This window comes from Apodemus sylvaticus, chromosome 5 (assembly GCF_947179515.1).
Source record: "Apodemus sylvaticus chromosome 5, mApoSyl1.1, whole genome shotgun sequence".
NCBI classification, from domain to species: Eukaryota; Metazoa; Chordata; class Mammalia; order Rodentia; family Muridae; genus Apodemus; species Apodemus sylvaticus.
In genome coordinates, this window is record NC_067476.1 from 127748404 (window position 1) to 127768229 (window position 19826).

Genomic DNA, 19826 nt, shown 5'->3' on the forward strand with positions numbered 1-19826 from the left:
TGTTTTCTTGAAGGTACTGAACACATAATTCAAGAGGTAGTCTGTGTTTACATGGCTGACAGGTTAATATAAAGCCATTAAATTTTAAAAAATCGTGTGTGTGTGTGTGTGTGTGTGTGTGTGTGTGAGAGAGAGAGAGAGAGAGAGAGAGAGCTCACGCGTGTGTATGTGTATGTATGCTGTTATGTGTGCATGGAGATCAGGACAATTTTCAGAAGTTGGTTGTCTCCTTCCACTGTGTGGATCAAACTCAAGTTCTCAGGCACCTGCTGAACCATCTCACTGGCTCTGAATTTTCAGTTCTTAAAGATCTACTTAGGGGCTGGAGAAATAGCTCAGCAGTTGAGAGTATTTGCTGCTCTTCCAGAGCCCAGCTCTCAGCACCCTCAGCCGGCATATTCACAGACTAGTTCCAGGGGATCTGATACCGTTGGCTCCAGTGCCCATCTGCACTCAAGTGCGCATTTCTACTCGAAGATGCGCACACCTGAATGTAATTAAAAACAATAGAATCAAATCTTAAAAAAAAATAGTATATGCACACGTTTGTACTTGAGGGCAGGCACATGCCATGCATGGGTGTTGAGATCAGAGGACAACTTTAAATGTTAGTCCTGATCTTAACCTTCCATCTTGTTTGAAAGAGGATCTCTCTTTGCTGCTCTGCTGTGTACCCCAGGCTAGCTGTACTGCAAGCTTTTGGGAGATTCTCTTTGTCTCTGCTGTAGGAATGCTGGGATTCATACATGCCTCTGCATCAGACTTTTTATGTGGCATCCAAACTCATGTTGACAAACATCAAACACGGTGACTTAATGCTCTCTCTGGCCCTGATAATGAAAATTACATTCAGTTTCTATAAGCTAAATTTTTTGGCAAATAGTTTATGTAACTTAATTTTCATGCTACTATTAGACAGTACTTCTTTGTCTCAGTCTCGAGTGGTATTCAAAGCAGCCCTCTACTGGACACCTGTAGGTACTGGAAAACTTATGAATTAGAATATAACTTATAAGTTAGATAGACTTGTTCTTTGGGACATTTGCCTGAACAAGTGTGTATGTGTTCTTCATGACTGGTGTCCAAAGAGGTCAGAAGAGGGTGTCAAATCCTCTGGAACTGTAATCACAGCCAGCTGTGAGCTGCCATGTGGGTGTTGGGAATTGAGCCTCTGAACCACTGAGCCATCTCTCTACCCTTATGTTATGTTTTTGTTTGTTTGTTTTGTTTTTGGTGTCTTTGAGATAGAGTCTATTCTATGTAGCCCTGGCTGTCCTAGAACTCTATATGTATGTAGATTAGGTTGGCTTCAAATAGCTCTGCTTGCCTCTCTTCTAAGTGCTGGGATTAAAGGCATGTGCCACCACACCTGGCCTCTTGGGTAGTGGTTTTTACTCATAGCTATTTGAGACCCTGCAAGGCATAGGGGTGGATGGTGGGATAAGAATCTCAACTGTTGAGATATCCTTTTCCCAGGCCAAGAGCCAGTTGATACTAATTGAATATATTTATATTGGAACAGTGTGGTAGGCATTGAACTCAATGAGCAAGAATCAGCCTAAGCCAGGAAGGGTAACATGAGAGGGGTGGGTGAGGTGAGGGCAGAATGCTCTCAGTGTAAACAAAGCACTGGTTAAGTCCTCAGCACTCCAGAAACCAACTGCAGGTACCTTACAAAACGGCTCCCATCTTTAGGGAGTTCCAAAAAAGGAAGGGCGAGATTTAAGGGAGCTTGGCATCTGGCAGGACAGAGCAGGCAGAAGTCCAGGATAAACTGCTAGACATCACTCATGGGGCAGTAGAATAGTGTAAGGGAATAAGTGGCTGGAGAGATGGCTCAGTGGTTAAGAGCACTGGCTGCTTTTCTAGAGGACCTGGGTTCAATTCCCAGCAACCACAGTGGGGGTGGGCTCACAACCATCTATAATTTCAGTCACAAGGGATCCTTTTCTGGTAGACACTACTGACAGCAAGCTAGATTTTTTTTAATTAGGAAGAACCAAATTAATAATATCTGTAGATCAGGTATTCAGAGAAAGGTCGTTAATCAGATATGGATTATTTGTAATGAAACCACAATTATAAAGAGTGCTTTCCTGGATCAGTGGGCTCATACCAACTCAAAGGGAGTTGCTGTCATCCTACTAATAACTTTCTTCCTTTTCTTTTTTTCCTGGCTAGGATGTCCCAAGGCTCATGCATAATACAGCCTTCTCCCATTTTATTTATTTTGTGTGCACGTCTGTAAACATGCATTTGCATGTGACATAGGGTGCATGTGGAGCTCAGAGGACATCTAGTGATGTCAGGGAGGGGCCTGGCCATCAAATTCAGGTCATTAAAGGCAGTGAGTGCCTTTAGCCATTGAGCAAGACTTTTTTCCCCCTAGATGTGAAAAATTGACTATTTGGTAGAATATTCCTGATTTAGATTTTTTTTTTTTTAGAACAATTAGGTGCAGAGTCTCACGCAGTTCAGCCTGCATTTCAGTTGTGTAGTTCTACCCTTGAACTGACCCTCTCGCCTCTCTACCTCTTGAGTGCTGAGAGTCCAGGCAGGGGTGGCCTTCCCTAGTTTATATGATAATGAGGAGCAGCCCTAGAGCTTCATACATGCTCGGTAAGTGCTGTGTCCACTGAGCTACATTTTTAGCTCCAGCTTAAGTTTTGTTGTTGTGGAATCACCACTGTGTCCTTAGTATCAGGAAGCATGTGACACCCATGATTTTACTGCTGCTGCTGCTGCTAGTATCTTACAATTTAATTCATGCAATTTTGCACTCACTATTTAATATTTAAGCATTATGTAAGAGGCTCCCAGACCTAACTGACTCCATGGTGCAAGTACCATTCAGGCTGTAAATCTCAACATGTAGATAGCACCACCTGCCAAAACGAAAAGGAAGACCCAGTCCATCAAAGTCTACAGTTCTGGGAAAGTCCATAAATGTACTAACCCTGCCTTTTGACTTCTGTAATTCTGCTTTAGCCCAACTGCTTGAAGTATGTCAACCAAGGATCCAAGGATATGCGGTGGTTTTTTTTTTTTTTTTTGTTCTTAAATGTTCACTCTGAAAGAGTCTGGGCTGCAAGGATCGTGAACAAGCAGTGTGGTTGCCAGCTGGCTAATAAAGACTTTCTACAAGCTTAACTCCTGTCTGAGTAGTCCTCTCTGGTGGATACCCCACAACAATACACGTTTCTAGGCCTTTTTGTTGTTTTTTGGGACAGCGTCTCACTGCATCCCATGCTGGCTTTGAACGTCAGAGTGATCCTCCTCCTGCAGCCTGCAGGATGCTTGGATCACAGACATTCGACCACCATTCCTTAGAGTATTCTGGACAAATAACAGCTCTATCAAATTGCTTTCTGTCAAACACTTTTCTGGATCTGCTAATCCTGGAAGAGACTTTCAAAGCAAAGACATTCTGAAGTGGGTGAGCTTTTTCTGATACTCCCATTTCTTTTTAAGGGAAAGTCTCATTGCTTTGCCCACGTTGGTGGCCTTGAACTCATGGTCTTAAGACACTTACCTGCTTCACCTCAAGTAGCCGGGACCATCTCCCTCTTCCTTTTCTTTATGGTTTTAATTATAAACACATGCACTACTGCTGGGCTTTGAAGATATTATTTTTTAGTAATGAAAACTTGCTACAGTAATAGCTATACAGTTCTTTGTAGCCATCTAAGCATCTCTACAACCCATTCAAATTTTCTAACAACCCCATGATAGGGCTAAGTATTAGATTTGTATTAGGAAGGAATTAGACTTCTAGACTGATATATACCTATTTACTATCATGATGTGTCTGAGGTAAATCAATAGTTATGTAGTTAAATGGCTATTTTAGCAGCAGGTCCTTTTGTATTTGCTAACAGGCTTGCTGCTGAGGCTACAGAGCAATTGAAGATTTTGGAAAATCTGTGACTGGAGGATTGGGAAAGAGGGAGAAAAGCAGGAAAAAGACTAAGGGTAAATCTGAAAGCGAAAGAAACTGGAGCAGAAATTAATGTGTCTGGATATAGTGGAGTCTAGGCTGGTAGTTTGGGACTATAGTGCTTACGGAGTAGCTAAGGGGTGGATAGGGCGGTGCCTACCACAGGAGAGCTAGGTTATGGATGGGTGACAGGTGAGCGTGATTGTCATGGGCGGGGCCAATATGTGGATAGGTGTGGCCGACGTAGGCGGGACGCAGCTCTGTGGAATGGGTCCTCGCGGAGCTCTTCCGGTGTTGCCGGTAGAGGGCGCCGGCCGAGGAGCCACCGGCGGAGTCGTAAGGTCTGACCACACAGCGAGTCCCTGTCGCTACAGCCGCCGCCATGAAGGCCGTGGTGCAGCGCGTCACCCGGGCTAGCGTCACAGGTCAGTCGGGCGGGCCCGGGAGGAGCAGCCTCTGACCCCCGCGATCCGCTGTTCCGTGTGAGGGTTCCCCGCAGCCCCGAGTTGCCGGGCAGCTCCGGGCCAGCGCCGTGGCCGAGAAGACCCGGCACGTGCCTGGCCGCTCACGGGTTCAGGCTCTGTTCTTTCGTTGCTACATAAACCCTCATCTCCGTCGTCATCACCATTATAATCATCATCATTATCCGTGAGAGAGAGAGAATGTGTGTGTATGTGTGTGTTCCCTACAGACAAGGTTCCAGAACCTGTGAGCATCCCCAAGGGCCCGTTGTTGAATGCACTGTTGCACAAACAACACCTAGGGAGCATTTTCCAGAGCGGACCCCGTCGTTTTTCCACCGCGCTAAAATGTAACATTTTAACAACCCCATTTTGCATATCTTTTCTTTTTAAAATAGAACTTGGCGCATGTTAAAATGGACAGAGGAGGGATTGCTAATTGTTTGAGCTCTGACAGCTGTGAGCAAATTATGTGCAGGCATCCTAACTAGGGGCAGAATAGTCCTTGCACCTGGATGATGGTCTCTGACCCTTCAGTCACCGGTCAGAACCACAGAATTCAAGATGACATGTTTCTCTTTCCCATTAATTAATATGGACCAAGATGTTCGTTCAGCCATTAGCCAGCAGTTGAATGTGGGAGTCTGGTTGGAATATTCAGGATCCAGCTACTGTAGTTATTTGAAAAGTGTTAAAAAAATAGGAACGACGGGTGCCATTCTTTTAGTCTTTTAAGTTAAAGAAAAATAAATACATTTATTTATTTGTTGTGTGTGTTTCTGTATGTAACAAGACACTGGTGTCCAGGCCAGAGAACAATTTAGATGTGTCACCACCGTGTGGGTCCTTGGGATTCAACTCAAGGAATTAGGCCTGGCAGCAAGTGCCTTCACCTGCCGAGCCATCACTCATCTAGGGTTTTTGTTTTTGTTTTTTGTTTTTGCTTTTTGAGACATGGTTTCTCTGTGTAGCCTTGCCTGGCCTGGAACTCACTCTGTAGACCAGGCTGGCTTTGAACTCAAAGATCCACCAGCCTCTGCCTCCCAAGTGCTGGGATTAAAGGCGTGCACCACCACTGCCCAGCTGTATTTTAAGTTTATATTGGCAGAACTCCATTTTTAGATCAGATGTCATGGGAGTACATGGAGTCACAGCCATTTTGGAGACTGGGGAAGGAGATGGTGGAACCCAGGAATTCAAAGCAGATTGGACAACCAAAGAGATCCTATGACACTCTCCCCACCAAAGTTTCAGTTCAAATAATACAAGATACCTTTTTCTTCAAGCCAATTTAGACCAAATACATGTTTTTGAGTTTAAATCTAGACCCAAAACTCCTCCCCAACCAAGTAGCCAAACCACATATTTAGACTTGAGAGTCCACCATTTAATTCTACTTAGTGATTTGCAAGCTGTTTTGTAAACTTTGGTTTTGGAGCCATCCTGGATTAATAAAGAGCAGAATAGGACTGGAGTTTATGGGATACTAGTAATAGTTCAGTAAATACTGAGCACATGAAAACCGGGAAAATTCATTGATGAAAGATGGTTTCACTTTTTTGGGGGAGAATCTGTCTACTTGATGTGGTCATCACCAACAGAATTAAATTTTGAGCTTTGGTCCCTTAAGCCCTCTGTTCTGGGGGGCTGGGGGGCTATTCTTATCATCCCAGCACCCTGGGGGCAGAGGTCGGAGTTCTCTAGTTTGAGTCCAGCATGGGCTACCTGGTGAGTTGAAGTACAGACTGAAGCTATATAGTGTAACCCTGTCCTACCAAACCAAGGCCTGGCATGCCCGAGGCCCTGGGCTGGCACTTGCACAAAGTGTCTATCACTCTTGGAATTTCCCTAGGGAGCCTTTTGATCAGAGCTGAGTTTAAGCTAATGAGACAGTTCAGGATAAGAGGGAGGGAGTGACCTGAATGACAGTCGGGAGTCTAGGGTGATGGGCCATTGTCTGTAGCTTCCAGATGTGGTCCAGGGCGTATTTGAGTAGTAATGGGACATTCTCAAGAAGCTGCCAAGGGGAACAACTTATTTTCATTGATTGAAGCAATTACAAAGGGTGCTTAGCCAGTTTAAAGCATTTGCCACCAAACCGGAGGACCTGAAGAGAGAACCAGCTCCTACAAGTTGTCCTCTGACCTCCACGTGCATGCCGTGGCACAAGCATATGCACACATCCATGTCACGTGAGTAGATGGATCAACATAAAAATTCAGTCAACTGTAACAATGTAAATAATGACCCCCTAACTAATGTAGTGGCAAATCATGTAAGTGAGACCCCAGGAGTACAGGCAGTCTATGCAGGTTGGGTTCTAGGCTGCTAAGAGGTTCCTAGGTACACTGCTCAGAGAAGAGTGCAAAGTCCAAACCAAGTGGAGTCCTAGTTGGCTAACCTCATCCCTATGCTTGGGGTTTTGTGGCATGTGTGCATGGTCTGTGTTCAGAACCAAGGCTGCATTGAAGTGGCATCATGAAGCAGCACTGCCAGAGCACCTTGGGCACATGATGTGTTTGGTTTTGTTTCTGTTTTGGTGCATGTGTACTCAGAAACCTTTTATTTTTGCCAGTTTTTTTTTTTCCCTTGTGACCCTTGCCTTTGGTCATATGATTCCATATATAATTACAATTGAACGCTGAGGAAGCTGGGGCTTAGTATGTGCTTCCTTGTTAGGAATATTTGCAAATATTAGTGCACAGCAGAAGTGACATGCACATACACACACACACACACACACACAATGGTAGAGTTCATTCTAGTGCACAGCAGAAACAAAACACTCCCTCTCCCCCCACATACACAATGGCAAAGTTTATTCTTCTATTCCTTCCTGGAACATTAGGTCAGTACAAAATGAAATAAAAAAAGAAAAACAACAACTGTAATATAATGAGACTGGGCAAAAGGAGAAAATTATCAAGGTTGCCACTTAAAATATGAGTTTAATTTCACCGACATAATGATGAATGTTAGTCTAAATACAGTGCCAAAATTTTGAGATATTGGCTAAAAGTCATAGGGAGTACATTTGACTATAAATACATACACAGATATTAACATGGTGTTCTTAGAGGTTTTTAAAAAAATTTTTTTTTATGGACACATTGCATGATTCAAAAAGATTTAGATGCTATTGGCTTAGAATGCCATTTTAGAAATACGCTGGGAGATGACAGCAGTTTCCGAGGTGACGCTTACCACATAAGTCATAGTGTTTATGGGTAATGAATTTGCCCTTGAAGTAAGCAGGAAAAACATATTTGTTTTTATGCCATAAACATTTCCATTCTATGCCGTTTTGAGTTACTAGATTTGCTGACTTACAAGAAAAGCAGGAATCTCCTTTCTGAGCATTTATCTTGCTGAGGTGGAGTCTCTGGAGGAGGAAACCACCTTTCTGGTATTCAGATGGGTGTATGCGACTGTGTGGAAAGTTCTAGGCAATGGACCCAAAGTTGCAAATAAGATCTGGGGCTAATCCCCTGCTTAGTGATTATTCACCTTACAGCTCCCGTGGGCTCCGGACGAGAAACCAGAGTGGATGGGAGTTGTTGACTCACACACTCACCGACTTTAGCCAAAGAAGTGGTAAGAAGGATGTGTGATGTCAAGGGTGGTCATAGAGTGACTGAAAGGATGCTTCATGATGCCTGGTTCTAGCTGAGTCTTTCCTCTGTTTTGGTTCCTTGTAGTTGGAGGAGAGCAGATAAGCGTCATCGGACGGGGCCTCTGTGTCCTGCTGGGTATTTCCATGGAAGACTCACAGAAGGAACTGGAGCACATGTAAGATCTGGATTTCTAAAGTCATTGCTAAGTCCCGGGCTATGTGCTGGCCATTCCAGCAGCTTGGGTAATACTTTGTGCTGTATTAAAAACTGAGGCTGTGCTGCTTTTAAAACATTGTTCCAACCTCAGTCCCTGTCAGCAGTCAGGTAGGACCGCACTTTACCTCATGCCCATGTGCCATCACCTCTGCCAACAGTGTTTCTTCTGTCTGATTTCTCTTTAAAATGGGGCATTGTGATTTAAGTACCGTTTGAGCAAAATGCCAAGTTGTTCATCGGTCATGTGAGGTTCTGGAACTCAAGAGCGGCTCATTTCCTTGCTCCAGGCCATGGACATCCTCACTCAGTGAAAACCTGACCCTGAATTAGGATCTGGCCGGCACCCTGGGCTGCTGCTCTTTCCCAGGCTGTCTCAGCGGAGTGAATCTCCATCTGCCCCTGCTTCTCCCCTAGTACTTGCTATATTCAGTTCAGATGCTGTCCCTTGATGCCCAGAGCCTCAGTATAGTTATTACATTTAAAGTCAGGCCCAGAACCTAATTCTTCCTAAGCTGTTGATGACTAATCAAGGCAGTTTGATACCACTTTAGGGATGTTGGTATTGATGGAGTGAGTCCCTTAGGAGCTCAAATAGAGTAGAGTGGGAAAGTGGGTAATACTTGGTTCTGGGTCTGAATCTTTTTAATGCTGTGATGACTAATCTTGATCATCTGTTTATTTGGGTTGTGATGTTCATAGGAGATTAGTAAGGTAGGCATTCAAGGGTCTTTTCCAGAGAGGAGTAAGTAAGGGAAAGGCCTCTTAGTGAGTGTAGACAGCAGTGTCCCACAGGCTGGGGAGCAGATGGAATAAGAGAATGTGCTAGCTGTGTTAGGAGCTGCCTGCTCTGCCATGCTCTCCCTGATGTAGAAGACTGAAACGCCTGAAACGCTGAGCCGTCAGAAACCTTTCCTCCTTGCAGGTTTGTTCTGTTAGGCATTTGGTCGCAGTGATGAGCAGATTGACTGACAGTTGTACTGGGATCCACTGTTGGTGGTTAAGAGAGAGAATGCAACATAAGACAAACCTTGCTCTTGAAGCAGAGGTAATGAACAGCACCCTTAACCCAGGACACCCATGTAATTAGTCACCGGATGGCATTGTCTCTGCCTTCAGCATCAAAGGGTGACTCTTAGAATTGGGAATTTGAGCTTTCATACAGGTGGCTCTTAAATTGGACTTACAACCATTACCTGGCCCACTCCTTGCCAGAGCAGCTGCCCTTTGTCACCTGTAAGTGTTACGAAAACCTCCATGCGCGCGTGCGCACACACACACACACATGTTTTGTGTGTATATCTTGTGTTGCCAACTACTTCCTGGACTGTAGTTGACATACCCAATGACACTCTACTAGAGAAGATGAGACTTTTCCTTTCCCAGCAGACAACAATTGTGAATAGCCTCTTGATTAGGGATGGGAACTGCCCGATCACTTTCCCTTCTCCACACTGGGACTTTGTTGTTTGACCCCAAGAAGGCCCCACTCAGTTCATATGTGCATCAGTCCTGCCGTGTCTACAAGAAAGACACTGTTTCTTGGAGCTAACTCTAAAAATCTTTCTGCCTGCTCTTCGTAGCTTTGAGGGGAAGGGTTTGATAAAGACGCAGTCCTCACTCTGTGTACTTTGTCCAGGTGTGGGTCTGTAAAAGGAATTATGGTTTCTAAGTAGCCCATACAAAAGATGCACAATCCAGGTATTTTACTCACAAGCTGTAAGCCTAGACTGGGCAGGCTTTGGAGCTATTCTAAGTCATACCCCAGTTGTATGTCCCTTGTCACTTGCTGTTTCTCCTGGCCATATGCTCATTGTCCATCTCCTTTCCTCTTCCCCAGTCTCCTCTCTTCCCCAGTCTCCTCTCTTCTCCAGTCTCCTCTCTTCTCTAGTGTCCTTTCTTCTTTTCCATTCTTTCTATGCATGGCCCACAGCCAGGTAACGGAAAACCCACCTACCTCTATCTATCACCCAATCACAGGCTTTAGTCTTTTACTGACCAATGAACATGGGAAGCAAGGTTTACACAGCATCACTTGGTGTAGGTGATGGGTCTACCTGGTGGTGGTGGTGGTAGTGGTGGTGGAGGAGGAAGAGGAGGAGAAAGAGGAAGAGGAGGAGGAGAAAGAGGAAGAGGAGGAAGAAGAAAGAACCACCACCACCACCACTACCACCACCAGATCTTGGGAGCCATTATTTAGCATTTAAATACAAGCAGCACCAGACCAAATCCCCTACCTGTATCTCCGTGTTACTTACCAGCTCCTGCAAGAAGGTGATTCTCTGTGCTGGTTGAATGATGCACTGGTCTATGAATAGAGCAATATGTCAGTAATTCATTTTATTTCTTTGTTCCTTTAACAGAACAATGTTAGTAGGTTTTCTCCTAGGGCCCATGGCCTACCTAGGTTTCAGGTTCTGGGCCACTTTAGCAGTGTCAGATATGGGTTCCATCTCAAGGAGTGGGCCTTGAGTTGATTGGTTATTCCCATAAAATTTGTGTTACTATTGTACCACTATATGTTGCAGGCTGGTTGCTGTTGTAGGTCACAGGGTTGTAGCTGCATGATATTATTACTTTTCTTCTCCAGTAGAATGCACAGTACCTTCTATCACAATGAATGCTGGTTAGGAGGGCTGCAGCTTCCAGTAGGGCATCAGCTTGATTTCTCTGTGTTCAATGACATAAGTAGATGGTGTCTTCAGCAATAGGGCCTTGGGCTGTGCGGAGCAAACAGTAGCCTTGGCAATAGGTGTAATATTTGGAGGGGTCTCTGGGACCCCTTAGACAATAACTCAGTATGATATGAACCATATCCATATAACTGGAGGTGTTACTTGGTGTCATAAGAGGTCTAGTTGGGGGCATTGGTCTCCCCCATTTTATTGTGGCACCAGATTAATTCCTTTCATATGTGTATGTATTTTAGGAAACTTCTACAGTAGTAGAAGTAGTTTTCCATTTGACTTTTAAAATATTAGCCTAGAAACTTGGAATACCCAAGACATAATCCACACATCAAATGATGTCCAAGAAGAATGGAGGAGTGGCCCCTGGTTCTGGAAAGGCTCACTGCAGCAGTATAGGGCAATACCAGAAGAGGGAAGTGGGAAGGGGTGGATGGGGGAATAGGGGGAGGGAAGAGGACTTATGGGACTTTTAGGGAGTGGGCAGCCAGAAAAGGGGAAATCATTTTAAATGTAAATAAAAATATACCGAATAAAAAATATCTTTAATAGGTTTATTTATTTTATGTGTTTTGTCTGATTGTATGAATGTACACATATGTGCCATATGTGTTCCTGGTGCCCACAGAAGCCAGAAAAGGCATCATGTCCCCTGGCACTGGATGGTTGTGATTGACAGCCCACATGGCTTTTCTAAAGGCCTTTAGGCATGGGTGTGGTGGTGGCTCACACCTGCAATCCCAGATGGGGAGGCAGAGGCAGGAGGATTTCGGTGATTTTAAGGCTAGTCTGGTCTGCAAATTGAATTCCAGGGCTGCCAAGCAAACTAGCAATCATTTGATGTTACTTGCCCCTCCTCACATTCCTCCTTTACCCTTCCTTCCATATCCTTCCACATTGTATCTTTTTATAACACAATATTCTACTTCTTCTTCTTTGGAAGATTCTCCTCCTTTTCTGTGGTCCCTTACTTGGTACCTAACTTCTGTGTATATATTCTGATTGTAGCACACATATCAAAAGCTTAAGCACTAACATACACACATAAAAGAAAAAAGAAAATTTTTGTCTTTGGGTCTGTTTTCTCCACTTAGGATGATTGTTTCTAGGTCTATCCATATACCTGAAAATTTCATAATTAACAACTGAATAAATCCCATTATGTAAATATATACTATGTTTTTGTTATCAGTTCATCAGTTGATGGACATCAAGAGTGATTTCAGTTTCGGTGTACTCAGGAGTTGAACAATGAGTGCCAATGAGTGACTGCCCCGGTGGCAGGGTGTCTAGGCCTTTGGGCATATGCTCGAGAGTGGCATGGCTAGATCCTGACGTTAGTCTACTTCCAGCTTCCCAAGGAACTGCCACATTGATTTCATTTATGTTTCAATAGGGGTTATGAGTCTGTTTAAATTGCTTATCTGATCTTGATTTAACTTTGATAGGTGGTATATAATAAGAAACGTATCTATTTCTTTTAGGTTTTCTAGTTTGGTGGAATACATTTTTCTGAATACATATTTTTAAAGTATGTGCTTATGAGTCTCCTTGGTCTGTTGCAATATCTTCCTTTTCATGTCTAATTTTTGAATCTTTCCCTTTATCTTTTGATTAGTTTGGCTAAGTATTTGTCAATCTTGTCAGTTTTCTTGAATACCCAACTTTTTGTTTCTTGAATACCCAACTTTTTGTTTCATTGATTCTTTGACTGTTTTTCTCTGTCTCTGTCTCTCTCTGTTTCCATCTCATTGATTTCAGCTCTATGCTTTATTATTTTATCCTGTCTACTGTTTCTGGATATTTCTTCTTGTTCTAGAGCTTTCAAGTGTGTCTTTAAGTTACTTATATGAGATCTCTCCAGATATTTTTATGTAGGCACTTAATGATATGAACCACCTTCATTGTGTCCCATAGGTTTGGGTATGTTGTATTTTCATTTTAATGCAATTCTAAAATGATTTAACTTTCTTTCAAGATTTCTGTCTTGACCCAATTTTCATTTAGAAGTCTGTTGTTCAGTTTCCAAGCATCTGAATACTTCCTGCTGTTTCTCTTTTTGTTGATATCCAGCTTAATCCACGATGATCAGGATGTTACTTGACTTTTCTTATATTTGTTGAGACTTGTTTTGTATCTTAATATGTTGTCAGTTTTGGAGAAGGTTCCATGAGAAGAAGGTTCCTGCTGAGAAGAAATTATGGGTGGAATATTGTGTGGATGTCTGCTAAATCCATTTGATTTATGACATTATTTAGCTCAGCATTTCTGTGTTCACTTTTTGTCTGGATGACCTGTCTATTGGCAAGAGTAGACTATTGAAATCTCACTATCACTGTAGGTTTAGCTGTAGTAGTGTTTCTTTTATGAACTTGAGTGTTCTTGTGTTTGGTGCATGTTTAGAATTGTAGTATTTTTCTTGGTGGGCTTTTCCTTTAATGAGTGCGTAGTGTCTCTCTATATTTCTTCTGATTAGTTTTGAAGTCTAGTTTGAGATGTATTCCTGCTTGCTTCTTGGGTCTATTTACTTGAAATACTTTCTTCTATCCTTTTGTGATTAAGTTGTATCTGTTCTTGATGTTGAGGTGTGTTTCTTGTTTGCATCAGAAAGATGAATTCTATTAATTCTATTTTCTAGTATATATGCTACCAAAGCAAGCATGAATCCTATTTTCTAATTCAGTCTGTTTGCCTGTGTCTTTTTTATTGGGGGAACTGAGACCCTTGATGTTGAAAGGTTTTTTTTTTTTTAGATTTTTTTTTTTTTTTTAGCATAGAATATAGTTTATTTAAGGCATGGGGAGGGAGTTAAGAGGGTAGTAGAGGCAGAGAAAGGCAGAGAGGAGAGAGGAGAGAAGTAGAGGCTAGCCATGACCATGGGGAGAGAGGGGGGGGATGGAGGGGGAAAGGGAAGAGCCTAAGAGGGCGAGAGAGAACAAGAGAACCTGAGGATAAGAGAGGAAAGAGCCAGAGTTTTTTAAAAATTAAAAATTCATTTTTAAAAAATTTTATGGTAGTTGGTGTTTTATCTGTATGTACACCTGTGTGATAGTATCAGATCCTGTGGGAGTGGAGTTACAGGCAGGTGTGAGCTGCCATCTACGTGCTGAGGAATTGAATCCATGACCTCTGGCTGAGCAGCCAGTGCTCTTAAGTACTGAACCATCTCTCCAGACTCACTGTGGGCAATGTATTAATGAACATTGCTTATCAGTTCCTGTTATTTTGCTATGGTGGTGAGGAGTCCCTCTCCTTTGATTTGCTGTTCTGGGATTATTATTATTATATTCTGTGACCTCTTGGTTGTAGTTCTAGTTCTCTTTAGACTGAGGTCTTTTTGTTCTAGTGCCTTCTATAGAGCTGAAATCAATGGGTAGAAATTGCTTAAATTTGTTTTCATCCTGAAGTGTTTTTCTTGCTTTATTGATTGTGAGTGATAGTTTTTCTGGGTATAGTAGTCTGGGCTGACATATGTGGTCTCTTAGAGCTTGTTGAACATCTGTCCAGGACCTTCTGGCTGTTAGAGTTTCCATTGAAAAGTCAGGTATTATTCTAATACACCTGCCTTTATATGTAACTTTTTCCCCTTGCAGTTTTTAATATCCTTTCTTTGTTCTGTACATTTGGTGTTTTGCTTAATATGTGTCATAGGGAGTGTACCGGCTGGTTTTGTGTGTCAACTTGACACAAGCTGGAGTTATTACAGAGAAGGAGGAAATGCCTCCATGAGATCCAGCTGAAAGGCATTTTCTCAATTAGTGATCAAGGGGGGAGGGCCCCTTGTGGGTGGTTCCATCCCTGGGCTGGTAGTCTTGGGTTCTATAAGAAAGGAAGCTGAGTAAGCCAGGGGAAGCAAGCCAGTAAGGAACATCTCTCCATGGCCTCTGCATCAGCTCCTGCTTTCTGACCTGCTTGAGTTTCAGTCCTGACTTCCTTTGTTAATGAACAGCAATGTGGAAGTGTAAGCTGAATATGACCTCTCCTCCCCCACCCCCCACCCCCGCTTGCTTCTTGGTCATGATGTTTTGTGTAGGAATAGAAACCCTGACTAAGACAGGGAGTTACTTTTCTGTTTCTGTCTGTTTGGTTTTCTGTACATTTTTTTTGTACGTGGATAGACACCTCTTTAAATGGGGAAATTTTCTTCTTTGATTTAAAAAAATATTTTCTGTGATTTTGACTTGTGTTTCTTCTCTTTCCTCAATAAATAGTTATAACATTAATGCCTCAGATTTCCTGGATGTTTTTTGCCTGGGTTATTTTAAGATTTAACGTTTTCTTTGACTGAACTATCCATATCTTCTACCTTGTCTTTGAGACTTGAAAATCTTTTTTTCTATGTCTTTTAATCTGTTGTTGAGGCTTACCTCTGAGGCTTTTGTTTGACATACCGAATCTTTCCTTTCAAGGTTTATTTCAGTTTGTGTTTTCTTTAGTGATTTAATTTCTGTTATGTCTTGAATTTTTTTCATTATTCCATCCAACGGTTTCTTTAGATCTGCACAGTCTTTCTTCATTAAGGCATTTGTTCATAGCCTCCTCAAGGTCTCTGAACATAGTCATAATTGCTATTTAGAGGCCCTTGCCTTATGCCTCAGCTGAATTGTTTTTCCTCACAGCCTATTATAGCAGGATGCTGGGTTCTGGAAGAGGCATACTGGCTGGTTATTCATATTTGTGTCTTGGGATCAAGACATCCAGAGTTGACATTTGAAGTGTTACAGTTATGAACTGCCTGATGTGGGTGCTTGGAACTGAACGCAGATTTTCTGGAAGAACAGGAAATATTCTTAACTGCTGGGCCATCTCTCCAGCCCCTTAATTATATTTTTACTTGGCTTATAAAGTAATAGGCTTCCATAAGGCTTTTTCAGATATCTTCAGTTTTTGTTAATCAACTTCCCATTCTCCTTTTCTCTACCCACTTCACTTAACCTTTGACCTGTAGTCTTTTTATCCTTTTCTTTCACATCAAATGTGTTCTATTCCTTGCCCCATTAAGATCTTTTCCCTACCGCCTCTCATGGGCCATTTCTAGCTTCCTGACCTCTACAGACATGATGGAATTTTATTCAGCCATTAAGAAAAAGTGCAGAAAATGGATGGAGCTGGAAAATACTATACTAAGTGAGATACCCTAGGCCCAGAAATACAAATGTTGAATGTTGTCTCTAATATATGAATACTAGTTTCAAGTTTGTAGATTTGTATTTTAATTTTGGATAGTCTGAAGGTGGCTGTGGAGAATGTACTTCTAGCAGCATTCATTTTTGCTTAGGATTGCTTTGACTATCTTGGAATTTTGTTTTTTGTTTTCTTTGCTTCCACATGAATTTTAATATATTTTATTTCTATTTCAGTGAAAAATGCCACTGCAGTTTTGTTTGAGATTATATTGACTCTGTAGATTGTTTTTGATATGATGGCCATTTTTACAATATCACTTCTACTGATCCATGAACCTAGGAGATCTTTTCATCTTCTGCCATCCTCATAAATTCTTTCTTCAGTATTTTAAGTTTTATCACGGAGGTGTTCTGTATGTTTAGTGTCTTAACCAGTGTTCTATTGTTGAGAAGAGATACTATGACCTATCTATCTGTCTGTCTGTCTATCTATCTATCTGTCTATCTATCTTTAAGGCTATTATGAATGAGATTATTTTGCTGATTTCTTTTTCACTATGCTTGTATAGCAAGGCCACTGATTTTCATATGCTAATTTTGTATCTTGTCACTTTGTTGAAAGTATTAGTTCTAAATGTTTTCTACTGAAATATTTAAGGTCTGTTATGTACAGAATCATATCATCTGCAAGTGGATTCTATAACATTGTTCTTTCCTACTTGTAAACCTTTTATTTCCTTCTCTTGTCTTCTCTAGACAAGCCTTCCAGTACTGGAGTGGAATAGGGGTGGAGACAGAGATGGTCAGCACCTTTGTTGACTTCATGGTTTCAGTGGAAAGTTTTTCCTCACTTAATATAATGTTGACTGTAGCTTTTATGTTGAGGCTTCTTCAGGATTTTTTTTTTTTTGTTTTTTGTTTTTGTTTTTGTTTTTGTTTGGGACAGGGTTTCTCTGCAGCTCTGGCCATCCTGGGACTTTCTTTGTAGACCAGGCTGGTCTCAAACTCAGAGATTCCTCTGTATCCTCCCAAGTTCTGGGATTAAAGGTATGCCACATCACCTGGCTTTTTGTTTTTTAATTTTTGTAATTTTTATAGATTTCTTTGTGAGTTTCACATCCTGCACCCCAATCCCACTCATTTCCCTGTCTCTTTGTATATGCCCTCTGCCCTGCAACCTCCCCACCAAAAAACCAACCAACCGACCAAAAATGAACAAAACAAAACAAAACAAAAACATCTTGTGGAAGCTGTAGTATGTCACAGTGTGTCCCAAGGTATACCCTTTTCCCTACACATCTTTATTTGCAAATTCTCATTGCAATAAGTCATTGGTCTGGTTTGAGGTTCCTGGCTTCAGCCTATTAATACTGTATCCTCAACAGGATTCCTCTGGGATATTCTGTTTTTTGCCCTGTGTCATGGAGATCCTGAAGCTTTGGATCTGCAGGACCTGCCCCTTCACGTACTTCCACAGCTTATAGACGAGGTAGATGTTAGGTTGGGCCAAATCAGAACCCTGGGTCTGGTTTGGATCTGGTTAGTCTGTCAGCTCTCCTGCACTCTCATCCCCAAGGCCAGCTCTGTAGCACTGCCCCAGCTAACTCACCCAGTGCTGCAGCCAGCAAGGGTCACAGCCAGGTGTCCTGCAGTCACGCCCTCCGGGCCCAGGTCAAGTGCAGGTTCTGGTCTCTGGAGTGCTGCAGCCTGGGCTTCAGCTATCCTGTTCTCATGACCCCAGGGCTCTTCCACCAGCTGCAGGTGGTGAGGGGCAAGGACATCACTTCCATGCCCAGGCTGCTATCGAATGGTAGATGAGTCAAAAGTCTTTTTAATCTACCAAGATGACCATGTGATTTCTGTTCTTGAGACCATTTATAACATTTATTGATTTACATATATTGAACCATCCCTGCATATCTGAAAGAATGCCAACTTGATCATAAAGAGTAGTCTTTTTGATGCATTCTTGAATTTGTTTGTAAATATTTTGTTGAGAATTTTTGAATCTGTGTTCACCAGGGAGATTGGTCTGTAATATTATTTTATGTGAGATTCTTTTATGTTTTTATATAATATTTTTATTTGATTTTGGTATCAGGTTAATACTAGATTCATAGAAGGAGTTTGGTGGTGACTATGATAAAACATCATGACAGAAAGTAACTTGAGGAAGAAAGGGTTTTCTGGCTCACAGTCACAGTGGTGGAACAGGCATGGAGAATGGAGAAGGAAGCTTGACATAGAACTCAGAGATTGATCAGAGAGTGTGGAAAGACTCCAAACTCCCAAACCCTGCCTCCCCCAGGGACACACCCTGCCTCCTTCAGCAAGGTTCTGCCCTACATAACACTATCAACTGGAGACCAAGTGTTCTGACATATGTCCCTCATAGAGGGACATTTCTCATTGAAATCACAACAGAAGTATTTCTTCCCTTTTCTATTTTACAGAGTAATTTGAGAAGCATTGCTCTTAGTTCTTCTTTGATGGTCTTATAAATTCACCACTGAATCTGTCTGGATGTGGACATTTTTTAGTTATGGGATTTAAAAATTTCTGTTTCAATTTCACTGCTTATAGATCTGTTTAAATTGTTTATTTTATTTCACTTTAACTTGACAGGCCATATGCATCTAGAAATTCATCCTTTTTTTTTTTTAGATTTTAAAATAGATTACAATACATGTTTTTTAGGTAAGACCTAATGATTTTCTCAATTTTATTAGTATCTGTTGTAATGATGCCCTTTTCATATTGAAAATCATTAAGTGGGTCTTCTTTCTCTCTCTCTCTCTCTTTTTGGTTAGCTTTAGATAAGCATTTGTCTATCTTGTTTATTTTTTTTTGAAGAACTAATTCTTAGCTTTATTGATTCTATTTTTTGTTTTCATTTTATTAATTTTCATCCAGATCTTAATGATTTTCCTTTTGATTTGTTTTTCTTTCCCCAGAGCTTTGTGTATCATTAGGTTATTTGTTCCTTGCTTTTCAACTTTAAATGCAGGTGCTTAGAGCAACAAACACCCCTCTTAGGGCTGCTTTTATTATTTTATTTTATTTTATTTTATTTTATTTTTTTGGATTTGGTTTTTACAAGACAGAGTTTCTCTGTGTAGCCCTTGCTGTTCTGGAACTCACTCTGTATACCAGGTTGGCCTCGAACTCAGAAATCCGCCAGCCTCTGCCTCCCAGAGTGCTGGGATTACAGGTGTGCGCCACCACCGCCCGGCTTAGGGCTGCTTTTATTGCATCCCATGGATTTTGCCATGTTCTAGTTTCATTTTCTTTCTTTCTTTCTTTTTTTCTTTTTTGGATTTGGTTTTTTTGAGAGAGGGTTTCTCTGTATAGCCCTGGCTGTCCTGGAACTCACTCTGTAAACCAGGCTGGCCTCGAACTCAGAAATCCACCTGCCTCTGCCTCCCAGAGTGCTGGGATTACAGGCGTGTGCCACCACCACCAGGCTCTAGTTTCATTTTCATTTGATTCTAGTAATGCTTTTTATTTCCTTCTTGATTCCTTCAAGGACACATTCATTGATCAAGAGTGTACTGCTTGATCACCATGAGTCTGTGTTCTAGAGCTTTTCTTGTTACTGATTTTCAACCTTACTTCATTGTGATCAGATAGAATACAAAGGCTTTTTGAAATTTTCAGACTTTAATTTTATTTTCTGAGTCTTGCTTTGTTTCCTATTATATGATTTATTTTAGAGAAAATTCCACGGACTGCTAAGAAAAATAAATGTGTGTTTTGCAGTGCTTAGATGGCATATTCTATAGAAGATG

The 19826-nt window shown here is 41.7% G+C and overlaps 1 protein-coding gene across 2 annotated transcripts in view; it reads left to right on the plus strand.

Annotated features, from left to right (window-relative positions):
- The first annotated feature begins 4219 nt into the window (after positions 1–4219).
- Dtd1 (D-aminoacyl-tRNA deacylase 1) overlaps positions 4220–19826 on the plus strand; it is a 173774-nt gene continuing 158167 nt past the window's right edge. The window contains exons 1-3 of one of the 2 annotated variants that reach the window (XM_052183805.1): positions 4221–4362; positions 7913–7992; positions 8097–8187. In XM_052183805.1, coding sequence (XP_052039765.1) covers positions 8156–8187 — 32 coding nt within the window. In that variant the 5' untranslated portion in view covers positions 4221–4362; positions 7913–7992; positions 8097–8155. Of the gene's footprint in view, positions 4363–7912; positions 7993–8096; positions 8188–19826 lie in introns of both variants that reach the window. The other variant, XM_052183804.1, reaches the window with a different exon arrangement.